At 37.1% G+C, this 25,975-nt stretch overlaps 2 protein-coding genes across 6 annotated transcripts in view; one reads left to right on the top strand and one right to left on the bottom strand.

Annotated features, from left to right (window-relative positions):
• LOC141404628 (fatty acyl-CoA reductase 1-like) overlaps positions 1 to 3,532 on the bottom strand; it is a 382,118-nt gene extending 378,586 nt beyond the window's left edge. Inside the window, exon 1 of the mRNA XM_073988115.1 lies at positions 3,404 to 3,532. Within this exon, the coding sequence (XP_073844216.1) occupies positions 3,404 to 3,405 (2 nt within the window). The 5' untranslated portion in view covers positions 3,406 to 3,532. The remainder of the gene's footprint in view (positions 1 to 3,403) is intronic.
• On the top strand, positions 3,445 to 10,993 carry Etf-QO (electron transfer flavoprotein-ubiquinone oxidoreductase). 5 transcript variants are annotated; one of them, XM_073988108.1, is made up of 7 exons: positions 3,445 to 3,579; positions 3,999 to 4,118; positions 8,728 to 8,841; positions 8,909 to 9,593; positions 9,675 to 10,036; positions 10,098 to 10,185; positions 10,261 to 10,993. In XM_073988108.1, the coding sequence occupies exons 2-7, from the start codon at positions 4,091 to 4,093 to the stop codon at positions 10,796 to 10,798; spliced, it is 1,815 nt and encodes a 604-aa protein (XP_073844209.1). In that variant the 5' UTR covers positions 3,445 to 3,579; positions 3,999 to 4,090; the 3' UTR covers positions 10,799 to 10,993. The 5 variants fall into 5 exon arrangements, with proteins under 5 accessions (XP_073844209.1, XP_073844208.1, XP_073844213.1 ...); XM_073988107.1 differs by having other exon boundaries at positions 3,467 to 3,619; XM_073988112.1 differs by having other exon boundaries at positions 3,519 to 3,641.
• Positions 10,994 to 25,975: the final 14,982 nt, after the last annotated feature.

Here is a 25,975-nt window from a genome sequence, read left to right on the forward strand (position 1 = left end):
AGCAACCTTTCTTATAGAAAGAGTCTATAGAAGCATTCTTTCTCATAGACAGTGTCTAAAAAAACACCCTTTACTATAGAAAGTTCTATAGAAACACCCTTTACTATAGAAAGTTTTTATAGAAACACCCTTTACTATAGAAAGGGCTTATAGAAGCGCCCTTTCTTATAGAAAGGGTCTTTAGAAGCGCCCTTTCTTATAGAATGGGTCTTTAGAAGCACCCTTTCTTAAAGAAAGTGTCTATAGCAGCACCCTTTCTTATAGAAAATGTCTGTAGAAGCACCCTTCCTTATAGAAAGGGCCTACATAAACACCCTATCTTATAGAAAGGGCCTACATAAACACCCTATCTTATAGAAAGGGCCTACATAAACACCCTATCTTATAGAAAGGGCCTACATAAACACCCTATCTTATAGAAAGGGCCTACATAAACACCCTGTCTTATAGAAAGGGTCTATAGAAGCACTCTTTTTCATAAAAAGGGTCTATAGAAGCATTCTTTCTTAAAGAAAGGGTCTATAGAAGCATTCTTTCTTAAAGAAAGGGTCTATAGAAGCATTCTTTCTTAAAGAAAGGGTCTATAGAAGCATTCTTTCTTAAAGAAAAGGCCTAAAGAAACACCCTTTACTATAGAAAGGGTCTATAGAAGCACCCTTTACTATAGAAAGGGTCTATAGAAGCACCCTTTGTTATAGAAAGGGTCTATAGAACCACAATTTCTTATCGAAAGGGTCTATAGAAGCACCCTTTCTTATAGAAAGGGTCTATAGAAAGCACCCTTTCTTATAGAAAGGGTCTATAGAAGCACCATTTCTTACCGAAAGGGTCTATAGAAGCACCCTTTCTTATAGAAAGGGTCTATAGAAGCACCCTTTCTTATAGAAAGGGTCTATAGAAGCACCCTTTCTTATAGAAACGGCCTACATAAGCACCCTTTCTTATAGAAAGGGTCTATAGAAGCACCATTTCTTATCGAAAGGGTCTATAGAAGCACCCTTTCTTATAGAAAGGGTCTATAGAAGCACCCTTTCTTATAGAAAGGGTCTATAGAAGCACCCTTTCTTATAGAAAGGGTCTATAGAAGCCCCATTTCTTATCGAAAGGATCTATAGAAGCACCCTTTCTTATAGAAAGGGCCTATAGAAGCACCCTTTCTTATAGAAAACGTCTGTTGAAGCACCCTTTCTTATAGAAAACGTCTGTTGAAGCACCCTTTATATAGAAAAGATCTGTTGAACCACCCTTTCTTATAGAAAAGGTCTGTTGAAGCACCCTTTCTTATAGAAAAGGTCTGTTGAAGCACCCTTTCTTATAGAAAGGGCCTATAGAAGCACCCTTTCTTATAAAAAGGGTCTATAGAAGCACCATTTCTTATCGAAAGGGTCTATAGAAGCACCCTTTCTTATAGAAAGGGTCTATAGAAGCCCCATTTCTTATCGAAAGGATCTATAGAAGCACCCTTTCTTATAGGTCTGTTGAAGCACCCTTTCTTATAGAAAAGGTCTGTTGAAGCACCCTTTCTTATAGAAAAGGTCTGTTGAAGCACCCTTTCTTATAGAAAGGGCCTATAGAAGCACCCTTTCTTATAGAAAGGGTCTATAGAAGAACCCTTTCTTATAGAAAGGGTCTATAGAAGCACCCTTTCTTATAGAAAGGGTCTATAGAAGCACCATTTCTTATCGAAAGGGTCTATAGAAGCACCCTTTCTTATAGAAAGGGTCTATAGAAGCACCCTTTCTTATAAAAAGGGTCTATAGAAGCACCATTTCTTATCGAAAGGGTCTATAGAAGCACCCTTTCTTATAGAAAGGGTCTATAGAAGCATTCTTTCTTATATAAAGGGTCTATAGAAGCCCCATTTCTTATCGAAAGGATCTATAGAAGCACCCTTTCTTATAAAAAGGGTCTATAGAAGCACCATTTCTTATCGAAAGGGTCTATAGAAGCACCCTTTCTTATAGAAAGGGTCTATAGAAGCCCCATTTCTTATCGAAAGGATCTATAGAAGCACCCTTTCTTATAGGTCTGTTGAAGCACCCTTTCTTATAGAAAAGGTCTGTTGAAGCACCCTTTCTTATAGAAAAGGTCTGTTGAAGCACCCTTTCTTATAGAAAGGGCCTATAGAAGCACCCTTTCTTATAGAAAGGGCCTATAGAAGCACCCTTTCTTATAGAAAGGGTCTATAGAAGCACCCTTTCTTATAGAAAGGGTCTATAGAAGCACCCTTTCTTATAGAAAGGGTCTATAGAAGCACCCTTTCTTATAGAAAGGGTCTATAGAAGCACCCTTTCTTATAGAAAGGGTCTATAGAAGCACCCTTTCTTATAGAAAGGGTCTATAGAAGCACCCTTTCTTATAAAAAGGGTCTATAGAAGCACCATTTCTTATCGAAAGGGTCTATAGAAGCACCCTTTCTTATAGAAAGGGTCTATAGAAGCATTCTTTCTTATATAAAGGGTCTATAGAAGCATTCTTTCTTATATAAAGGGTCTATAGAAGCACCCTTTCTTATAGAAAGGGCCTATAGAAGCACCCTTTCTTATAGAAACGGCCTACATAAGCACCCTTTCTTATAGAAAGGGTCTATAGAAGCACCATTTCTTATCGAAAGGGTCTATAGAAGCACCCTTTCTTATAGAAAGGGTCTATAGAAGCACCCTTTCTTATAGAAAGGGTCTATAGAAGCACCATTTCTTATCGAAAGGGTCTATAGAAGCACCCTTTCTTATAGAAAGGGTCTATAGAAGCATTCTTTCTTATATAAAGAGTCTATAGAAGCACCCTTTCTTACAGAAAGGGTCTATAGAAGCACCCTTTCTGATAGAAAGGGTCTATAGAAGCACCCTTTCTTATAGAAAGGCTCTATAGAAGCACCCTTTCTTAAAAAAAGAGCTTATAGAAGCACCCTTTCATGTTTAAAAATTTTTTAAAATGCATCTATAGTTTTCTCATAAATACTCATTTTAACTATTTTAAATTTACAGTTCGTCTTCGGATGTCTCAGAGAAAAGATTGTTGTTTGCTTGGAAACGTCCAACTCACAAAAATCGATATTATGTTCCTGGGTGAATCCAAACGAGGCTCATAATGGTCTCAAATGTCTGTGGGGTACATGTTTTGTTTCTCATTGTTTTTTTTTTTTGTTTTCAAAATTAACGGCTTCATTAGTATGAAGGAAATATTTTGCCGCCGTTGAAATATTTAGTTGGCTCCAGACTTTGGTACAATCAAACAGGTGGAACAACTTGGAATTGAAACAGCTGACCGAAACGTTTAATTCGTGGCGTAAACGTAAATATTGTCACCACTTAAAAATTAATAACAAATTATTGAATTGCAATTTAAAAAAGTTAATGAACATTTTAATAATAAGGACAAATTAAATATATTTAATAAATACATTGTTCATGAAGTAGAAACCATACAATTTCTGCCACAACTGTCGCGACGCTTTTATTTAGGCAAACACTGCGTTGAACTTTTCAACTGTTGCTTTTTGCTGGAACAGCTGAATTTTGTTTTGGTTTGCAAATTTCAAGCAAAAAGAACAACAAGAAAAAATTTGGAAACGTGTCGGTAAAGTTATTGAACTACTAAAAGTTTTTTTACAATTAAAGTAAGGCACTTCAAATAAAAATGTAAACAATGATCTAGTTGTAAATGTGAAAAAGAAGAAAGTTTTGTTACAAAAATAAAGATGAATAACAACGATAAAATAAATTCCTCAAAGTCTAAAGTTCAATTATCTCTTTCGTTGTTATTAATAAGTTTTGTTTTTGTTATTACTTTTCTATGCTCTGATGATGGACGTCAAATGTTCGTACGCCGCTTAATTTATCTGAGAACGGTGGACTCTTTTTCTGCTAGAACTAGCCCATCGTATTCAGTGTAGCGTAGTGGGCGAGAGAAGGAATACATTGGAATAGTAGCTTAATTTTATTATTATTGTTAATTGTACATTCAAAGGTGTGTTGTTGTTAAACAATCTATTACAGTTTCTCTACGCCCTCGAGACGCCGTGTATGTGGTATAAGTGCCTTTGATTGATTTCTCTGCTGTTCCTAGATTTTAAGCTGCCCACTCCAAGATGTCGGCTCTGTTAAAATTGGCCAGAGGTAAGTTAGTGATCATGTATGGAAATTTCGAAATTTCTTTATCAATTTTCATTTCTAGTTTCACTATCGTACATTAGTTTTATTACATAATAAAATAAAAAAATGGTAGCACAACATAAATGTTTAGAAACAAAATAATTGATAATAGAGAAATGGCAAAGTGTATGTGAAAAGTGTTATTTTTAATTTCAAAATACAAAAATTAATTGATTTCTCTTATCATCCGGCAAAGTTCAATTAACAATTAATTCAAAGATGTTAGTAAGTGGTTATTTCCTCTTAAGATTCGATTTTGGTTAAATGTTTAGCATATTCCTAATGAATTGTGTTAATAAACATGTCGTGCTAGTAAAGCTAAAATATAGAAATAAACTAGTTTTGTTACCTAATATAGAACATGAGAAAGGCATCGCTTCACTGAAACGATCCGAATTCGAATTTCTTGAAATTTCTGCTGAATGCGCATCGGCAAAACCCGCTATCGTAAACAGCCAGCTGATGTTGTTTCCCCATTATAAATAGTGGGTCCTAGACTATATGTCCATCACCTGGATTCAAAAGTTCTTGCCTTATAATAAAAGAAGAGGCGAACAAAGTAGGAATATATTTATTAGATCTTATTATGGTCATCTATTTGTTAGATAATATAATGTCTATGTTAGATGATAATGATGTTTGACTTTCATCTGTGATTTCGATTCCTTCTTAAGGAGTATCGATGAAAATACCAATGTAGTAGAAAAGAATCAGTCGTCTTTGTCGACAACAAAATTCCCTAATGTCAGTCTCCCCTTTCGATAGCTATTTTAGTTGGTCACTACAGGATTTTTTTTCTGGGAGCTACCTGAAGGTATTTACCGATATAGACCTTCTTGGAAAAAATTTTATGATGTGCAAATCGGTTGTTCGAAGTTATCGTGCGTAACATTTTTATACCCTCAGCATTTATGCTAACGAGGGTATATACACTTTCATACGGGCAAAATGTGCCTCATCGAAATAATGGTTTTAGACCCCAAGTATGTTTGGACGAAATGTGTTTCAGACAATTTGGAGTCGATTGAGCAACGTCCGTCCGTCTGTCTGGCTGGCTGGAGCGCACGATAACTCTCGAACGGATGAACCGATTCGGTTCAAATTTTGGCTTTCGTAATATTTTGCCCAAACTTAGTTTAAGTTCGAAGATGAGCTATATCGGTCCACTCCTTCCGGTACCTCCCCCACAAAAGTTCGGAAAATTTGTGCGCACGATAACTCTTGAAGGGAGTAACCGATTTGGTCCATACTTTGTCCATCGTGGAGCATGTACCAGACTTAGATCAGGTTTTAATATGGACTCAATCGGTCCACTCCTTCGGGTACCTCCCACACAGAATTTCGGAAAAGTTCAGTTTAGGCCATATCTCGAATCGCTTTGATTTTTGTTGTAGCAACTTTTATTCACCGGCCCCATACGACTGTACAAGTTTCATCCGGGGCAAGTCCATACTTCCTGAGAAAGTAGCCTGAAAGTTGCAAAAAACCCCTATGACACGCGTAAAAGGTTGTTGGAGCGCAAGATAACTCTCGAACGGATCTGCCGATTCGGTCCAAAATTTGGCCTTGGTAATATTTTGTCCAGACATAGTTTAAGTTCGAAGATAAGCCATATCGGTCCACTCCTTCAGGTACCTCCCTCACAAAAGTTCAAAAATGGTACCTCTGTAAGGTAGTGGCCGAATTGGTATATACTTTACGCATCCTAATATATCTACCAGATATAGATCAGGTTCAAATGTGGACTATATTTGTAATCTCCATCCGGTACCTCCCACACAAAATTTCGGATAAGTTCACTTTAAGACCTGATATCGAATCACTTTGATTTTTGTTGAAGCAACTTGCATTCGCTGCCTCAATTACGATGGTAAATGTTTTTTTAGGGGCAAGTCCATACTTCTTGAGCAAACAGCCGGAAGAGTGTAAAAACCCCCTATGGCACCATATGTTGTGGCTGGAGATATGTAGGGTTAGGTGGTCAGCTAAACAAATGCAGCGAGTCGTGTGTTCATCTGTTGGGTATCGTGGCATCAATTCGGTCCCAATACGAATTGACGCGGCTGCATCGTCCAGACCTTAACTGGACTAAAACCACTCGTCTTGCCTTGGCAGCTCGAGTTCTTCGGCTGCGATGGATGGGGGGTTGGTGGTCCCCATCGGTATACATTTCGAACAGACCCCAAACTGCACTTAGACACAAATTTTGAACTTTTGTGGGGAGGTACCCTAAGGAGAGGACTGATATGGGCCATTTTAGAAGTTAAACTAAAATTCGACAAAATATTAGCAGGTCCAAAGTTTGAACCACTTGGTTGCCCCGCTCAAGAGATATCGTGCTTATCATTTTAGTGGCACTTTTTTAAATGTTGGGGGGAAGTACCGGAAGTCGTGGACCGGTATTGCCCATCTTAGAACTGACACTAAGTGTTGGGGAAGTACGTGAAGAAGAAGAAGTGGTCCGATATGGGACATCTTCAAACCTAAACTAAATTTGGATAAAATATTACGAAGGACAAATTTTGGACAAAATCGGTTCATCTTTTCGAGAGTTATCATGCGGTCCAGAGAGCTGGACAGGCGGACGGACATTGCTAAATCGACTCCAAATTTTCTGAAATTTTCTCGGGCCCCCATGCCACCCCCCAAGCACGCCATTCTGTACCGCCTGCGCGTCTCCATCAGTGTGTCTGCTATTCAAGTCTGCCTTAAAGGTTCGCTGGTCTAGATGTTCTCTTTTATACCTGTGGACTTTCTCTCTTGATCATGAAGATCTCTCCTGACATGCCTGGGAGGGGAAGCCTGCCCATTAAACCATGCTAGGTATGCGCACTGCGATAACACCCAAGCAGGTAATGCATCGACAACATCCAGTTATGTTGATGCACCGGTAAAATCTTCGTCTCTTCATGAGGAGGCACCCTTACCACAGACCACCGACCTAATGCTTTATAAGAGGTCAACATGGGTTCTTTGTCAGCGCCTAAAGTGCTATCGGATAGCGACTTGAAAATTTTGTTTCTACTTGTGATCTTGTGGCAGATAGCTGTGGCTTGCGCGCACTATTTAAAGATGCTGTCGAACGTTATACCCAATATCTTCGTGTAGAGATTGGTCGAAATCAGGACACCGTCGACCAATATTTTCAGCCGTCCAGGTGGTGAACAGTGTGGTAGTGCATTTAGCGGCCGGTATTTTCATATTCCTCATATGGAAGAACTGCACTATGTCAGCTCTGTTGATATTTAACCTATCACATATGTCATCAATGATAGGACTCAACGCCAAGATCGTACAATCACCTCCATATGTACATTACTATATCTATACTGTCTGGAGGATGTGAAATTTCAGAAAGGTAGAGGTTAAACAGTTTCGGGGGTTTAACAGTTTCCCCGACTTGGGGAACTCTCTGCTGTTTTTATTTCTGAATTCCACAAACTACTGGCGTCAACACCTATAGTCGATTATCCAATGTTTCGAACTCTACTGGTATGAAGTCTTCTCTACGTCCTCGAACGGCTTGGTATGGTTGACGGTATCGAATGCCTTTGATAGCCCAAAAGCCATCATAACGATTCGGTCGCACGGTCTATTCTTGTTAAGTCCTGGAGAGATATGTATGGATATGGATGGCCTGTAATGCAGTTGTGGTACTGTGCATTATCCGGAATTCATGCTGATGTTGCACAAACGGGAAACTGCTTCTAATCATGGGGGAGAGTTTGGCCTTTACAATTCGCCTCTGCTTGTATTCTTGCTTTTCTTCAGTAGCGGGAGCACCCTGTCCGTAGCACACTCCTCTTCGTGCTATCACTCTCGGTGTGCTCTATAAATTGTCGGGTAAAATAACATGCCCACCTCTTCAGATATGTCGCTGTCACGTTGAAAGTTTCCTGACATTATCCGGGATATTTAAATTTGAGAAATTGACATATTTTTTCAGAGAAAGAACACTATTATCTTAAACCTTCTAGTTTTTCACATTGAAATCGACCATGTTGATAGCAATTATAGGGGGTTATCATGAATGAAATTTCCCCGTGAGTTTCGTCTTTCCGCCCTTGCAACTTAAGGGAGAAAGTAAAAAAATTTATGGGGAATTGCCGTTCATGATAACCCCCATAATATTTGTCTTTCCGAATCCCATATTTACTACTTCTCTTGGATTTTCCATCTTTTAAATTTACTGCAAAAGGAATAAAAACTGGGCAAATCACTCTTTTTGATAATTCAATTTGTGGCAATTTTTATCTTGGCAAATTTGGTCAACAGAAATTTAGATTAAATTTAGCGAAATGTTATCAAAACTTTATCAGTATAAAATTCACCTACGGTCTGTCTGGGTTTATCTTTAAACGTTCTTCCTTATCACTCATGTGAAAGTTGACACAATAAACATTTACCTGTTGTCATAGGCAAGTGTTTGGTAGTACTAACCAATGGAATAAACAGCTTAGATATTTATAACGAATCAATATCAGGAAAAATTATGACATCTGTGTAACAAAGATTGCCCTACTATGTTTTCCCAATGCTAACACTTTAATTACAACTCTTATTTTAATTCCAGTTCATAAACTTATTACACCTAACTCCATTCGCACCATTTCCGATGCGGTGAAATATCCCAAAATCACCACTCATTATACCGTCTGTCCCAGGGACAAGGATGAGCGTTGGAAGGGTAAGTAACCAAAACAAATACATTTCAAAATGAAATCCTAGTAAATGTATCCATTTTTCTTTAACAGATGTCGACATGGAACGCTATGTCGATGAAGTCGACATTGTTATTGTCGGTGGTGGTCCAGCTGGTATGTCTGCTGCCATTCGGGCTAAACAATTGGCTGCCGAACAAGAAAAGGAAATTCGTGTTTGTGTCGTTGAAAAAGCCGCCGAAGTTGGTGGTCATATATTATCGGGTGCTGTTATAGATCCCATTTCACTAAATGAACTATTTCCCGATTGGAAGGAAATGGGTGCTCCACTAAATACACCCGTTAGCACAGATAAATTCTCATTCCTCACCGAAACTGGACGCTTCTCTATACCCATTTTCAAGGGTTGGCCCATGGACAATCATGGCAACTATGTTGTACGTTTGGGTCACTTGGTTAAATGGTTGGGTGAGCAAGCTGAAGCCTTGGGTGTGGAAATTTATCCAGGCTGTGCTGCCTCCGAAGTTTTGTTCCACGAAGATGGTAGTGTTAAGGGTGTAGCCACAAATGATGTGGGTATTGCCAAGGATGGTTCACCCAAGGATACATTTGCGCGTGGCATGGAGTTGCATGCCAAGACCACCATTTTTGCCGAAGGCTGTCGTGGACATTTGAGCAAGCAATTGATGCAACAATTTAATCTCAATGCAGGTAGCCAACCCCAAACCTATGGTATTGGCTTGAAGGAAATTTGGGAAATTCAACCCGAAAAGCATCAGTACGTATTGGAAATTTCTAAAAAAAATATTCATATTCACATGTATGCACGTATATAAAATAATAATTTTGTCTTCTTTAGACCCGGTTTGGTTGAACACAGCATTGGCTGGCCATTGGACAAGTTCACCTATGGTGGCTCCTTCTTGTATCACTTGAATGAACCCACACCCACAATTGCAGTTGGTTTTGTGGTCGGTTTGGATTATCAAAATCCCTGGATAAGTCCCTTCCAAGAATTCCAACGTTTCAAGACCCATCCCAAGGTGAGAGGAGTTTTCGAAGGTGCCACTCGCATTGCCTATGGTGCTCGTGCCATTAATGAGGGTGGTATTCAGAGTTTGCCAAGTAAATTGACATTCCCTGGTGGTTGTTTGATTGGTTGCAGTGCTGGTTTCCTCAATGTGCCAAGGATTAAGGGATCCCATTATGCCATGAAGAGCGGTAGGTTAAAAAAACAAATAAAACTCGTGAATGGGCTTTAATGTTTTGTTCTCATTTTCAGGTATGTTGGCGGCTGAAAGTGCCTTTGAATCAATTATGGGTGAATCTCAAGAGACTGCCGGTTTTACACCACTTTCATATCCCGATAAGTGAGTTTTTTTCGGAACCATATTATATTTCACTTGCTATATTATTAATCAAATTTCTCTTTTTCGTTTTCCTAGAATTAAAAACTCCTTCATTTGGAGTGACTTGAACAAGGTACGCAATGTACGCCCTTCCTTCCACAACCCCTTGGGCTTATATGGTGGCCTTGTCCTCAGCGGTTTCTCCATCTTCATGGGTGGTCGTGAACCATGGACTTTGAAACATGGTGGTCCCGACAACGAATCCCTAAAACCTGCCAGTCAATGTAAACAAATCGTCTACCCTAAGCCAGATGGCAAAATCACCTTTGATCTGTTGTCTTCGGTTGCCTTGACTGGTACCAATCACGAAGGTGACCAACCCGCCCATTTAACTTTGAAAAATGATCGTATTCCCGTTGATCATAATTTGGCCCTGTATGAAGGTCCCGAACAACGTTTCTGCCCAGCCGGTGTCTACGAGTTTGTACCCAATGAAGAAGGTGGCAACATGAAGTTACAAATCAATGCCCAAAATTGCATTCACTGCAAGACCTGTGATATTAAAGATCCCAAACAAAATATTAACTGGGTTGTACCAGAAGGTGGCGGCGGCCCAGCCTACAATGGAATGTAAATTCTCTGCCGGAAGAGATTTTATTATGAAATTTTCGATGGAGGCTTTGAAAGTTTTCCACTGAACGAAACAATAACCAGCTGCATTTCATTAGTTTAACTAAGAACAAAAGTTGTCAATATTGCGTGAGCGAGAGAAAATTTATTATTGTTGTAATTTAATTAAGTGAAAATAAAGTTTAATTATTCGAAAAAATGAATATGTTTTTGGACAATAGTGGAGAGTCAACATAACAAAACAGAACCATTTCGAGGTAAAGGCATTGAGTGGCATATAGTCCATATTCACATTAGGCAATTTTCCTTGCGGCAATTTTCAGTTGTTCGGTGAGAGAGGGTGTTCAGAGACAAAGGGTTACCATATGCCTCACCTCTCATTCATACTGGCAATTGCCGCAAGGAAAATTGCCTAATATAAATATGGACATAATTAAATACGAACTTACATAACAGAGTGGCTTTGAATACTCAGCGCTTCGAATTTTCCAGAATTTGTTCACCTGAAATTCATAAGGGCTAAGCAATTTGTCTGCTTCCCTAAAATATGCTACAGCTGTCGTTAAGTTTGTATGATTTTTTAATGAGTGGATTCGTCTTTTTCCATGCCAAGTATCACTGCTTGGAATAGTTACATTTAGTGAGTAAAATGTGAGGTGGGCACCCGGTCAAATTTGACCTCAGTTATGTTGCCGGCAGCGTTTTGAATTTGTTCTCCTCGGGTTTTATAGAAATTTGGGAAATTATCATTTATTGACCCGAAAGGAACACTTTCTAGATAACCTCCTATTTGTTCATATTGGACTCGATGTTAGTGAATATAAACTTTCCCGCAAATATTGTCATTTTTATACCCTCAGCCTTTAGGCTAAGGAGGGTATATACACTTTGATACAATGAAAATGTGCCTCATCGAAATAATGGTTTTAGACCCCAAGTATGTTTGGACGAAATGTGTTTCAGACAATTTGGAGTCGTTCTAGCCATGTCCGTCCGTCTGTCTGTCTGTCCTGCTGGCTGGAGCGCACGATAACTTTCGAACGGATGAACCGATTCGGTTCAAATTTTGGCTTTCGTAATATTTTTCCCAAACTTAGTTCAAGTTCGAAGATGAGCTACATAGGTCCACTCCTTCCGGTACCTCCCCCACGAAAGTTCGAAAATGTTCGGAAAGTTTGTGCGCACGATAACTCTAGAAGGGAGTGACCGATTTGGTCCACACTTTGTACAGCTTAAACTTCTACCAGAGTAATATGAGGTTCCGATATGGTCTCAATAGGTCCACTCCTTCGGGTACCTCCCACACCAAATTTCGGAAAGTTCATTTTAGGGACATCTCTCGAATCGCTTTGTTTTTTGCTTTAGCAACTTGTATTCCCTGCCCTCCATACGACGGTACAAGTTTCATCAGGGGCAAGTCCATACTTCCTGAGAAAATAGCATGAAAGTTGCAAAAAACCCCTATGACACCGAGTGAGGTGGTTGAAGCGCTAGATAACTCTCGAACGGATCTGCCGATTCGGTCCAAAATATGGCCTTAGTAATATTTTGTCCAAACATTTAAGTTTGAAGATAAGCCATATCGGTACACTCATTCAGGTACCTCCCAAACAAAAGTTCAAAACTGTTCGGAAAAATTGTTCGTACGGTAACTCTTGAAGGGAGTGGCCGAATTGGTCTATACTTTACACATCCTAATATATCTACCAGATATTGATCAGGTTCAAATATAGACTATATTTGTCAACTCTATCCGGTACCTCCCACACAAAATTTCGGATAAGTTCACTTTAAGACCTAATATCGAATCACTTTGATTTTTGTTGAAGCAGCTTGCATTGGCTGCCTCAATTACGATGGTAAACGTAGGCAAGTCCATACTTCTTGAGCAAATAGCCCGATAAGTGTAAAAACCCCCTATGGCACCATATGTTGTGGCTGGAAATCCACTTCCATAACGGTCAATGTCGATCCATTCTTCTTAGTATCTCCTCCCCAAAACTTTTGATATTTAATCCTAATCAACATTTTTGTCTGTTCAAACGCCCAAAATTTTTAAAACCCCCTAAATACATACGTATTTTGAAAAAAAAATTGTTTCAAAATACACAGGCTGAGGGTATATCTCTGTCGGCAAAGCCGACTGATACTTTTTTACTTGTTGAATCCCATATTAACCATTCCGTCCCATTTAAAGTATCTTCAAACTTTCAAGCAATTTTTATCCTGACCCATTTGGCCACCAACGAATTAGATTGATTTGAGCAAAATGTTATCAAACTCATGTGAAAGTTTAAACAATAAACTTTTACTTGTTGTCTTAGTTGAGTGACCAGACCTTACATCCTTCTACCCGTAGTAATATCCATCGCTCCATAAGGTCTCTAATTCCGTCAGTAACATCAATCTTCCCCATACTATATACATACATATATTTAAAAAAATCTACGAACTTGAAAATATATTTTTTAAAAAATTCAACAAGCTTGAAAAATTATTTAAAAAATTCAACAAGCTTGAAAAATTATTTAAAAAAAATACACGAGCTTGAAAAATTATTTTTAAAAAATCCACGAGCTTGATAAATTCAATTTTATAAAAACTACGAGATGGAATAATTATTTTTTAAAAAATCTAAGAGCTTGAAAAATTATTTTTTAAAAAATATACGAGCTGGAAAAATATTTTTTTAAAAAATCCATGAGCTTGAAAAATTGTTCCTTAAAAATCCACGAGCTTGATTTTATTTTAAATCAACGAGCTTGATTTTTTTTTATAAAATCCACAAGCTTAAAAAATTATTTTTTAAAAATAAGTCTGAAAAATTATTTTTTGAAATATCCACGAGCTGAAAAATTGTTTTTTAAAATATCCGCAGACTTAAATATAATTTTTTAAAAAAATCCACAAGCTTGAAAAAAATTTTTTTAACAGTCCAAGAGCTGGAAAAATTGATTTTTAAAAAAATCCAAGACCTGGAAAAATTATTTTTAAAAAATCCATGAGCTGGAAAAATTATTTGTTAAACAATATTTTAAAAAATCTACGAGCTTAAAAAACGTTTTTGAAAAAATACACGAGATTGAAAATTTGTTTTTTAAAAATGGACGAGATTGAAATTTGTTTTTTAAAAAATATACGAGATTGAAAAATTATTTTTTTAAAAAATCCACGAGCTTGTAAAATTATTTTTTAAAAATCCACAAGATGGAAAAATTATTTTTAAAAAAATCCACAAGCGTGAAAATTATTTTTTATAAAATCCACTATCTTGAAAAATATTTTTTAAAAAATACGGGAGCATAAAAAAATTATTTAAAAATCACGACCTTGAAAAATTATTTTTAAAGAAATCCACGAGCTTGAAATATAATTTTTTATAAAATCCACAAGCTTGAAAAATATTTTTTTAAAAAGTATTTTTTTTTAAATACGAAAAATATTTTTATAAAATACGCGAGCTTGCAAAATTATTAAAAAAAATCCACCATCTTGAAAAAAATTTTTTACAAAACCCACAAGCTTGAAAATGTATTTTTTAAAAATTCCACAATCTTAAAAAAATTATTAAAAAAAAATCAACGAGCTTAAAAACTTATTATATAAAAAATCCAAATCCTTGAAAAATTACTTTTTAAAAAATCCTCATGCTTGAAACAATATTTTTTTTTTAAATCCACAAGCTTAAAAAATTATTTTTTAAAAAATCCACGAGCTTGAAAAATTATTTTTTAAAAAATCCACAAGCTTGAAAAAACATTTAAAACAACTACAAGCTTAGAAGTTCTATTTTAAAAAAATCAGAGCTTGAAAAATTATTTTTTTAACTAGCATGAAAAATTATTTTTAAAAAATCCACGAGTTTGAAAAATTATTTTTTAAAAAAATTGAAAAATTATTTTTAAAAAAAATCCTTAAAAATTATTTTTACAAAATCAACGAGCTTGGAAAAATATTTTTAAAATAATTCACGGCCTTTAACAATTTTTTATAAAATCCACAAGCCAGAAGAATTATTTTTTAAAAAATCCACGAGTTTGGAAAATATCTTTTAAAAAAATACGTGAGCATGAACATTTATTTTTTTTAAACCACAAGCGTGAGAATATTTTTTTAAAAAATCCACGAGCATGATAAAATATTTTTTTAAAAAATCCACGAGCATGATAAAATATTTTTTTAAAAAATCCACGAGCATGATAAGATATTTGTTTAAATCCACGAACATGAAAAAATATTTTTATAAAATTTACGAGCATGAAAAATATTTAAAACAAGTAAAAAAATATCCGTCGGCTTTGCCGACAGAGATATACGCTCAGCCTAGGTTAGGTTCTTTTCAGAATTTTGTGGCCCTTTTTGGACATTTGAACTTGCCGACAAAAATGTGGATTAGGATTAAAATTCAAAAGTGTTGCGGAGGAGGTACTTCAAGGAATGGACCGATATAGTCCATTACGAAAGTTGATCTTATTTTTGATACATATCGCGCCCACTAGTCATTTCAGTGGTTCATCGCATAAATTTTGGACCAGAAAATCGATATCGGTCATTTTGGAAGTTTAACTAAATTTGGACAACATATTAGGATATCCAAAGTTTTGAACAAATTGGTTGCCCCGTTCAGGAGACATCGTGCATTCCATTTTGCATTTTTAGTGAAATGTTTTAATTATTGAGGGGGAAGTACCGGAAGTTGTTGCCCATCTTCGGACTGAGACTAAGTTTCGACAAAATATGACGAAAGCCAATATGACCAAATCGGTTGATCAGTGCTCTCCAGCGACTACATATGGTGCTATGGGGTTTTTACACCTTTCGGAAGACTGGACTTGCCCCTGAAAAAGCTTCTACTGTCGCAATTGAGGCAGCGAATGCATGTTGCTTCAACAGAAATAAAAGTGATTCGAGAGCAGGTCTAAAAGGTGAACTTATCCGAAATTTTGAGTGGGAGGTACGCAAAGGAGTGGACAAATATAATACATATTCAAAACTGATATACATCTGGTAGATATATTAGGGTGTGTAGTGTATGGACCACATCGGTCACTGCCTGCAAGACTTATCATGCGCACAATTTTTCCGAAAATTTTTGAACTTTTGTGGGGGAGGTACCTGAAGGAGTGTACCGATATAGCTTATCTTCGAACTTAAGCTAAGTTTGGACAAAATATGACGAAGGCCAAATTTTGGACAGAATCGGCAGATCCGTTCGAGAGTTATCTTGCGCTCCAACCACTACACACGGTGTTATAGGGGTTTTTTGTTGCTTTCAGGCTATTTTCTCAGGAAGTATGGACTTGCCCCAGATAAAGATGTTACAACAAAAACCGAAGCGATTCGAGAGCTGGTCCTAAACTGAACTTTTCCAAAATTTTGTGTGGGAGGTACCCGAAAGAGCGGACCGATTGAGTCCTTATTGGAACCTCATCTAAGTCTGGTAGAAATTTCAAGATATGCAAAGTATGGACCATATCGGTTACTTCCTTCAAGAGTTATCGTGCGCACAAATTTTCCGAACATTTTCTAACTTTTGTGGGGGAGGTACCGGAAGGAGTGGACCGATATAACCCATCTTCGAACTTAAACTAAGTTTGGACAAAATATTACGAAAGCCAAATTTTGGACCCAGTCGGCTCATCCGTTCGAGTGTTATCGTGCGCACCAGCCAGCCAGACAGGCAGACAGACGGACAGACATTGCTCAATCGACTCCAAATTGTCTGAAACTTGGGGTCTAAAACCATTATTTCGATGAGGCACATTTTGCCCGTATGAAAGTGTATATACCCTCGTTAGCATAAATGCTGAGGGTATAAAAATACAGAAGCATGAAAAATATTTTTTTTAACAAAATACAGGAGCATGAAAAATATTTTTTTAAAAATACAGGAGAATGAAAATATATTTTTTTTAAATCCACGAGCGTAAAAAATTATGTTTTAAAAAATCTGCGGGCATGAAAAATATTTTTTAAATCCACGAACATAAACAATATTTTTTTAAAAAATTCCACTAGCACAAAATAAACATATTCCTCCTACCTCCATTCGTACCATTTCCGATGTGGTGTAATATCCCAAAATCAGAACCCATGGTACCGATGGAAGGATGAATGACCAAAAATATATTTCGATTTTTTTTTTCATTAAAGATGTCGACATGGAAATTTATGCAGTTATTATTTAAGGCCCCGCCCACAATAACAACCCCAAATTAAAAACATTTTGAAGTTTTTGAAAACATTTATCTCATTTTACTTTTACTTTTTTATTTATTTATTTTCTCAGAATGTATAGATAATTTAATTTGTTAAAACATAAAACTTATTGTTACAATTGAATATCATTTCATTTTAAAATTCAGTGCTTTCAACAATTAAAATGTTTTTTTTTTATTAATTAAACTTACATAAAATCTTATAGAAGAATCATTTTTAATCATATACAATAAGTTAGACATAATAATACATTTTGTTTTTTATTTTATATAATTAGATTATATTGTATTTCTTTTTTAGAGAAACAATGTTTCCGAACACTGTGCCGTCAGATATTAGATTTAGAGTAAAACAAGTAAATAAACTTTGTGCACATGTATGTTGTTGTAATAAGACATAATATTAATTTGTTGCTGATCATTTTATAATTATTTTATTTTTTATTTATTATTGTATATCAACAATTATATATAACATATAATATGTAAGTATGCTTAATTATAAACATAAAACAATTATGGATAATTCACAGATTTTTTTCTTCATAATTTTATAATATTTACTTAAAATTATAATTTTTTTTTGTTTTTAATGTATTCTTTTTTAATTTAAATTAAATTTCTTCTTGCTTTCTTAAGTGTGTTTCATACACTGAGAAGAATTTTGGAGTTAATTTAAATCAGTTGAACTTTTTGTAATGACACATTGTGGAATTCTTACAGCCAGGTGATCAAATTAATTAAGCTTATACGGAGACACATAAGCAGAAAGTCATTCTTATTTGGTTATTTCTGGTAAAAGAGTAAAGGGCATTATTATTATTTTTTACCAGAAATGACAAACAAAATTAACAACCACTTATATGTTCAAAACAACAAATATTCATTCCTTTTAATGAAACAAAAATTTGCCAAACCAAAAAAATATTTTCTGTTGCGTGCAAAATCTACGGTTTTTTTAATTTTAGTATTAAATATTTATTTTCCAATTTACGTTTATTGTATACATAAATGTTTACTTTTACATTGTTTTTCTTATAATATGTGTATATATTTTAATATTTATTTTTCTCATAAATATATATTTATTTTTGTATATTTCTCTATCTAAATATACTTTCCCATGTATATATAAAGTATTTGTTTCTTGTCTTTAAAATATATATTTTATTTGTTGAAATATTGTATTTATTTAAAAACTATTTCCCATTTTGTTTTGTAACTAGTTTTCTAGGTTAAAAGTTTTTTCTTCTATTTTGTCATTTGTTGTGGGTTTTATGTTGTCCAAAGTTCCATGTGTTTGGTTGTGGTCCCCTTGACCTTAATGTGGCAAATCTTTTCCTCGTTTAAGATTAAGACTTACTTAACAATAGTTTTGAAATAAAAACAAAAAACACAGATTTAAAACAAATAACTTATTTACTTTATAACTTATTTCTTTATAACAATTAACATTTATGTTGGTTGCCTTTATTAGTTTTAGTTTTAACATTAAAATGATGCATCGGATTTTAGGAAGTGATTTCTGTATATGTATTTGGAATTGTATAATGGATTTTTCCCGAAGAGATGACATAAACCTCAACTTTATACTTTTAACACCCATACCTAAATCCTGACGTACATACGTCAGTAAAAATGTAGAAAAATATCTGTCGGCTATGCCAACAGAGATATACCCTCTGATTAGTGAAGGAGACGAAGATTTTACCGGTACATGAACACAACTAGATGTTGTCGATGTAATTTCTGCTTGGGTGTTACCGAAGTGAGCCCCCTGCCACGATCTAGTGGAAAGGCTTCCTCGCCCCACAGGCACGTCAAGGGAGATCTTTATGATCTGGAGGGAGAGGTCCAAAGGTATTACAAGAACCTCTGAATAAACGAGCCTATCAGGCAGGCTTGAATAGCATTCATGCTGATGCAATTGCGCAGGCAGTACAAAGGTAAATACGTCGTGGTGCTGAATGTGAGTACTTACCTTGTGGTGTGCTCTTAACACTGGGTGAAAACAATGCGTCTACCAACGCCCCTACACGAAATATACGAGTACCATTTCGCTCACACGTATTTGGACGTGATCGCCCTCTTGGTTAGGAGTGGACCCTATCTACACTCCTGTTTTTCTTTGGGTCAGGCACCCGATTGAAATGCAACTTCACATTTGCGCGGAAGCTCTACCCGCGATTTGCGTCACAGCAACCACGATGCTCCCACAAGTGGGACAACACCAACTGTCAGGCCAGATCCAAGGATTTGGGGCACCTAGCAGAATATTGTCTCCACTACGACCACTACCAGTTGGACTCCCGACTGGTGACCTTCAACATTTTAACCAGTGGAACAAACAATCAATACAGGACCACAAACAATTATCATGCTGTCCTGTGTAACAGGCCCACAGAGATCGCGGCAACGGACAACACAACACAAACAATTAACAAGGCCACCCTTACGAGTGACTGAGACAACATCCACACCAAACACGACGCCGTACCAACACCAACTCAACTCCAACTCATCCAACTGTAGAGGAGGGATTACCTCCACTAAGACTAGTTCTTCTCCTATCAAACACTTGACGTACTGCTTAAATAAGTAAAGGTGCGACTGTCTCCAAGTGCCCTACTGATATTCCACCCCAGCCCTCCATATTTAACACCCATATTGACTAAACCTCTAATGACATAATAGTACCGGTATTCCGTCAGTATACGCCTCCAGTCCTCAGTCATCCCACACCCACACAAATCTGACCCGGACAGGCCTCTTGCGTTCAAAAGTGCATTTAGAGGGCCATGTTCCGTCAATAAGAATCCCTCAGATCCGCCCAGAATCGTGCTAAATCCGAAGTCTGGGCCGTCCATATGAAAGTAGCGTCACGAATAAATTCGTACGTCACCCTCCCATTGTCACTCTTCGTCCACCTAGTTCGCCATCTATCAGCAGCACGCCCCCGCCTCACACCCACAAAATCGCGCTTCAGCTTGTACAAAACAGCCCTACATCTCGCTTCCAGATCAAAGAGCATGGCGCCAACTGACACCTGCATTTCTTCCGTGGACACTGTGCGACACACTGACAGACATTCTAACATCACCACACGTTGACGCGACAAGAGCTTTCTCCGTCCAATAACAGACTCTGCTCAAATTCCAGTCGGTCTGCAAGACCCTACTGACCATACCAGCAACAGTTGTCAACTTGTCCTTCAAGCGATCAAAGTGCGGCAGGAAGTTCATTCTTTCGACCATCGTTATACCCAGGTACTTGACTTGCCTGGCGTACCGCGTTCCATGTTCACCAAATCGAACGTGAGGAGGATAACTGTGTGCTAATTTGCCTTACAGCAGCATTAGCTCAGCCTTCTCCCCAGACACCTCAACACCCACTCGGTCAGTCCAGGACCCCACAATGCCCATGGCTTGCTCATCACAACGTTCCAGTTCGACACGTGTCTTCTTCCCCTCGATCATGATAAGCAGGTCATCAGCATACGCACAGATCCTGAATGTGGCCGCAGCAGAGAATCCATCATGAGATTCCAAATAAATGGACCCCTGACGGTAACCGCTCTCCACATCTGTCCAAACCGTCTCATTAGCTGCCACGATACAAGCCCTTCTTCCACTAAAATAGCTCGATCAGAGAGCAAACTCCTGACACCTAATCTCAGACAACTTAGCGAGCACGCTATCCCACGAAAGGAAGTCAAATGCGCCCTTAACGTTCACAAATGTGCCTAAGACATATTTCGCATTTGACCCGCTCAGTACCTCTACCCTCGACAAAGCCGAACTTGTGCGGTGAAGGACCCACGCCACGGCACGCCCCAATCCTTGCTAACATAATCAACACCAGCACTTTTCCAAAGGAGGCTTATGCCCCGATGCGAGCGAGGATACTCCTCATCCGATCAGACGATTTAAGGAGAACCACAACGCGAGCCTTTTTCAGCGCACGTGGGCAGTACCCCTGGCTAATTCGACCACAAAGAACGGTCACAATATACGCAGGCATGACCTTGTGGCCTTATACATCCTTCCAGTCATACCTGGCGATTTTCTACTTCTAATTTGGGAGATACTGTCCGAAACTTCATTACGTTCCTAGTCAGGAGACTCAAATGCAACGCCTGTATGTCAACCTAACGCTTAGACCCACCATGTCGGCTTACTTTTCCCCAGGGATCATCCCTGTTGTCATGTATAAATCTATTCCAATCGTTTTCTATATTCCTATATAGCTCTTCCTTGTATGGACGTACAAGGCATTGTTTCGTCTTGCCCTCTGGAAACGCTTTCTTAGGCGCGCAACTCCCCATCGCATCAGACCCAAGTCTCGGGTCCGCCACTTGACCTTATTGGCTTAAACAGACGACGTCCGCCAAAGAGTAGTCATTAACGCTTCTCATCCAATCTGTTGACCGGGTCATGTAACGTCAGTGGCCTGAAGTCCTCTAATGGCATAGCTGCCTCCCTAACACAGTTCGCATAATGGTCCCAGTTTACGTCTCGTTCCACCTAACCCCGGAAACACAGTCGGAATGCCGTTGTCGGAGACAATTCCCCATCCATCGCAGCAGAAGAACTCCAGCTTCCAAGGTAAACAAGAGTGGTTTTAAATGCGGACGATGCAGCGGCCTCAATTCGTATTGGGCCTGAATCGATGGCACGATACCCAACACATGCCTGGCATGTGGATTGGGACTACACGGCAAGCTGTCCATCTAAACCTACTCACCTGTCTTCTGATTCTTTATGGACACATCCAACCCAGGTTTCAGAATTTTTGAATCTGGATAAAGAGAAACTAGAACCACATAGCTGTGCGGAAGGTATGTGAAAGAGTGGCGCTATATATTGGGGCCCATATCTCGGGAAATGTTAGCTTCCTCTTTTCCGTAATTATACTGTTGTAGTCAAGGACACAGAAGTACCCTTTATTAAAATTTCAACACAATCCGAGAAGCGACCTTAAACTGGATTAAAGCGCAAAAGTGTTAATATTTTGCGGGGGAGGTACATGAAGGAATTTACCGACATGGTACATCTTGGAACTGTATCTAATTTTGGGAGTCATTCCTTCCGACAGTCACCATGTCGTTTTAGTTAGATTTTTAGGGCTTTTGAAGCATTATGTCATTGTCAGGTACCAAAAGGAGTTGTCCGACATATCGTTTTTAGGAGCGTGATTAAAGTTTGAGAGAACAAGTAAAAAAGGATCAGTCGGCTTTGCCGACAGAGATATAGCCTCAGCCTGTGTGGATTAAAACACATTTTTTCCCAAAAAACGTATATATTTAAGGGGGTTTCAAAATGTTGGGCGTATGAACCGACAAAAATATGGATTTGGATAGAAGCTCAAAAGTTTTGCGGGGAAGGTATCTAACGGAATGGACCGACATAGTCCATTTTGGAAGTCCTAAAAAGGTTGCATATTCTCGAGGCCATAACTACCTGATGGAGCGTTCCAATGTTTTTGCGATGCACCAGAGAGTTCTTAACTTGTGTCTTGGCTACAATTGTTGTCTTTGTGTTGGGTCGAAAATCTCAGTGGTTTGGCTGTTACAAGTCAAAATATAAAAAAAAAAAAAAAAAACTTAAAGTCAAAATCCGGGAGCTCGATTTTCACAGTAGACATATGGTCTAGTTCACTTTTTTGCTCAGTACAATCCCAAGAATCAGAAATTCCAGGCGCCCGATAACACTTTTTTCCTTCCATACCAATCGTCCGGGCCTAGTGTATACCCTTCTCCTTAGTCTAAAGACAATTTGAAAAATGTTCTCTAGTTGCTGTTTATATCATCTCTCTTTGTATATATGAATTTGAGTGTGTGTTTGTAAATATATTAGGCCATTCGTTCATTATTAATTAGTTTTTGTTAATTTTGTTTTAGTTTGTTTAACTCGTTTGCCTTTTTTGTTTGTAATTCACTATCGTAAACATTTCATTAAATTCTATCATATAACATTTCTTTATAATTTTAAATTTTAACTACATAATTCTCTTTTTCAATTTGTAACAGCCTATAGTTTTTTCTTTTGGGAGGGGTTTTGTATATTTTCTCTATGCATTTGTCACAGAAATGTACATTAAAATATGTTTTTGTTTTTTTGTTTGTTATAAATATTTTTATTTTTCCATAAAAAGGGAGACTGTAATTTGTCTTTGGTTACACACAGCATTACTTTTGCATTTAATTTGTACGTTCCAATCTTAAAATTGTTTATTTAATTTAATTGTGTTTTTATTTGTTTCATTTGTATTGAGAAGGTTAAAGCCATTTTTATTTCAATTTTCCTGTGTCTTTGTTAAAAGGATGATTTAATTTATTTCATTCATTCATCTTATTCGTAACAATCTGGGTCAACATTAATTAGCTAACTGTCTTTAAAATGTATTTTATTTTTAAAGATTATTATGTTATTTATTTTATTTTTAGGAATTCCATTTATGTGCTTCGACATTTATATGCGTTTTTATTGGTTATCTAGTGTTTTCTTTTTTATTTGTTATTTTTTTGTTATATAAAAAGAGGCACTGTATTTAAGGCATCTACAAAGTGGAGTGTTGAATATTGTATGGAATAGGATTAAAAACAAAATTAATTATTAAAATAAAATTTTTAACATGACACCCGAGGTCAGTTTCTCAATATTGAACGAAAAGAAATCCAAATGGGCTGAATGGAGCATTTCATTCATTCAGAAATTATATAAACACAACGTATACCCATTAAATTGAGATGTTTATTGATCTAATATTTTTTTAAAATTGAGAAACTGCCTGTAAATTGTGATGAGAAAAAATATGCAGTCGAACTTCTTCTCTACAACGAACCGTGTTATAAAACAACAATATGAATTCTCATACAAAAAAATATCTCTCTAGAGCGTAGTAGGTCCTCGTCATTCATTTGAAAATAGAAAAATATGTATCCCCCTAATAAAAGCCACAAAAAATACTTGCGATACAAATTTTGGAAAAAAAATGTTGGACTTTTTGTGGGGGGTACCAGAAGTAGTGTCCGATTTAGTCCATAATATATTTTAAAAGAAATAAGGAATTTTGGAGTTTTCGAGTCATTATTTCCGGACGTATGGACTTGCTCACGAAAACAATTATGCTCTTTTACTACAGTCGAACTTCTTTATAACGAACACCTCTATTACGAATAATTCCCACACAAAATAGTATTCGTCCGCAGCAGCCACGTTATAGAATAGCTCCCCTGTTTTTGATTTAAAAATTTCAAAACTATTCTCAAAAAGGCATAAAAGTGCATTTTGGCGATTTTTTTAACTTTTGAGGAAGATGTACTCTATGTAGGGGACCGATGTAGCCCATCGTCCAACTTGATTTACGGTTGACATTAATATTATGACATGCAAAGTTTGGACCAAATCATTTAAGAGTTGTCGTGCGCATCAGCCACCAAACTTGGTGACCATAAAGGTTCCAGCAGCTATTGGGTCATTAACTCAAAAAGTATGGACTTGTCCCTGAAAAACTCGTACTATCTGTACTTAATTTTGTTCTAAATTTGTCCCTACAATATTTTGTTCCAAAAACCTTTGGTTTTCTTCTGGGATTTGGAGAATACCACGCGGTGATCCTCTATAAGAGGACCCCATTGTCTTCAAGGTGTTATATAAGAAAACCTCATGGTCTTAAATTCGAAGACATCAGTGTCTTCTATAAGAAAACATCAGTTTCTTTTATAAGAAGACATCTGCGTATTTTATCAGAAGACCTCATGGTTTTCTATAAGAAGACAACATGGTCTTCTATAAGGAGCCCTCATGGTTTTCTATAAGAAGTCCTCATAGTCTTCTATAAGAACACCTCATGGCCATCTACAAGAAGACCTCATGGTTTTCTATAAGAAGACCTAATGGTCTTCTCTAAGAAGGCCTTGGGGGCCCTCTATAAGGCCTCATAATCTTCAATTCGAAGACGTCAGCGACTTTTATAAGAAAACCTCAGCATCTTTTATAAGAAGACTTCTGCGTGTTTTATCAGAAGACCCCACGATCTTCTATAAGAAAACCTATTGGTCTTCTATAAAAAGACTTCATAGTCTTCTTAAAGAAGACCTCATGGTCTTTCACACGAAGACCTCATGGTCTTCTATAAGAAGACATCTTGTCCTCATTGTCTTCTACACGAAGAAGTCATTGTCTTCTACTACCTCATGGTCTTCTACAAGAAGACCTCATTGTCTTCTATAAGAAGACCTCATGGTCTTCTATAAGAAGACCTCATGGTCTTCTATAAGAAGACCTCATGAAGAAGAAGACCTTATAGAAGACCTTATAGGCTTCTTATAGAATACCCTATAGGCTTCTTATAGAAGACCTTATAGGCTACTATAGGAAGACCTCATGGTCTTCTATAAGAAGACCTCATGATCTTCTATAAGAAGACCTCATGATCTTCTATAAGAAGACCTAATGGTCTTCTATAAGAAGACCTCATGGTCTTCTACAAGAAGACCTCATTGTCTTCTTATAGAAGACCTTATAGGCTTCTTATAGAACCCCTTATAGAAGACGTCATGGTCTTCTATAAGAAGACCTCATGGTCTTTTATAAGGAAACCTTATGGTCTTCTATAAGAAGTCCTAATGTCTTCTATAAGAAGACCTCATGGTCATCTATAATAAGACCTCATGGTATTCCATAAGAAGACCTCATGGTCTTCTATAAGAAGACCTCATGGTCTTCCATAAGAAGACCTCTCATGGTCTTCTATAAGAAAACCTCATGGTCTTCTATAAGAAGACCTCATAATCTACTATAAGAAGACCCCATGGTCTTCTATAAGAAAACCTCATGATCTTCTATAAGAAGACCTCATGGTCTTCTATAAGAAGACTTCGCGGTTTTCTATAAGAAGACCCCATGGTCTTCCATAAGAAGACCTCATGGTCTTCCATAAGAAGACCTCATGATCTTCTA

The sequence above is a fragment of the Musca autumnalis genome, unplaced genomic scaffold (assembly GCF_047663935.1).
Source record: "Musca autumnalis isolate F117 unplaced genomic scaffold, ASM4766393v1 scaffold_5, whole genome shotgun sequence".
Taxonomy (NCBI): domain Eukaryota; kingdom Metazoa; phylum Arthropoda; class Insecta; order Diptera; family Muscidae; genus Musca; species Musca autumnalis.

What these genes read in the sequence shown, in the direction of transcription:
- Etf-QO (XM_073988108.1), top strand. Translation starts at nt 4,091, where the DNA reads ATGTCGGCTCTGTTAAAATTGGCCAGAG. An exon ending in CAAGGATGAGCGTTGGAAGG is followed by an intron (nt 8,842 to 8,908) that starts GTAAGTAACCAA and finishes TTTCTTTAACAG; the next exon opens with ATGTCGACATGGAACGCTAT. An exon ending in ATTCAACCCGAAAAGCATCA is followed by an intron (nt 9,594 to 9,674) that starts GTACGTATTGGA and finishes TGTCTTCTTTAG; the next exon opens with ACCCGGTTTGGTTGAACACA.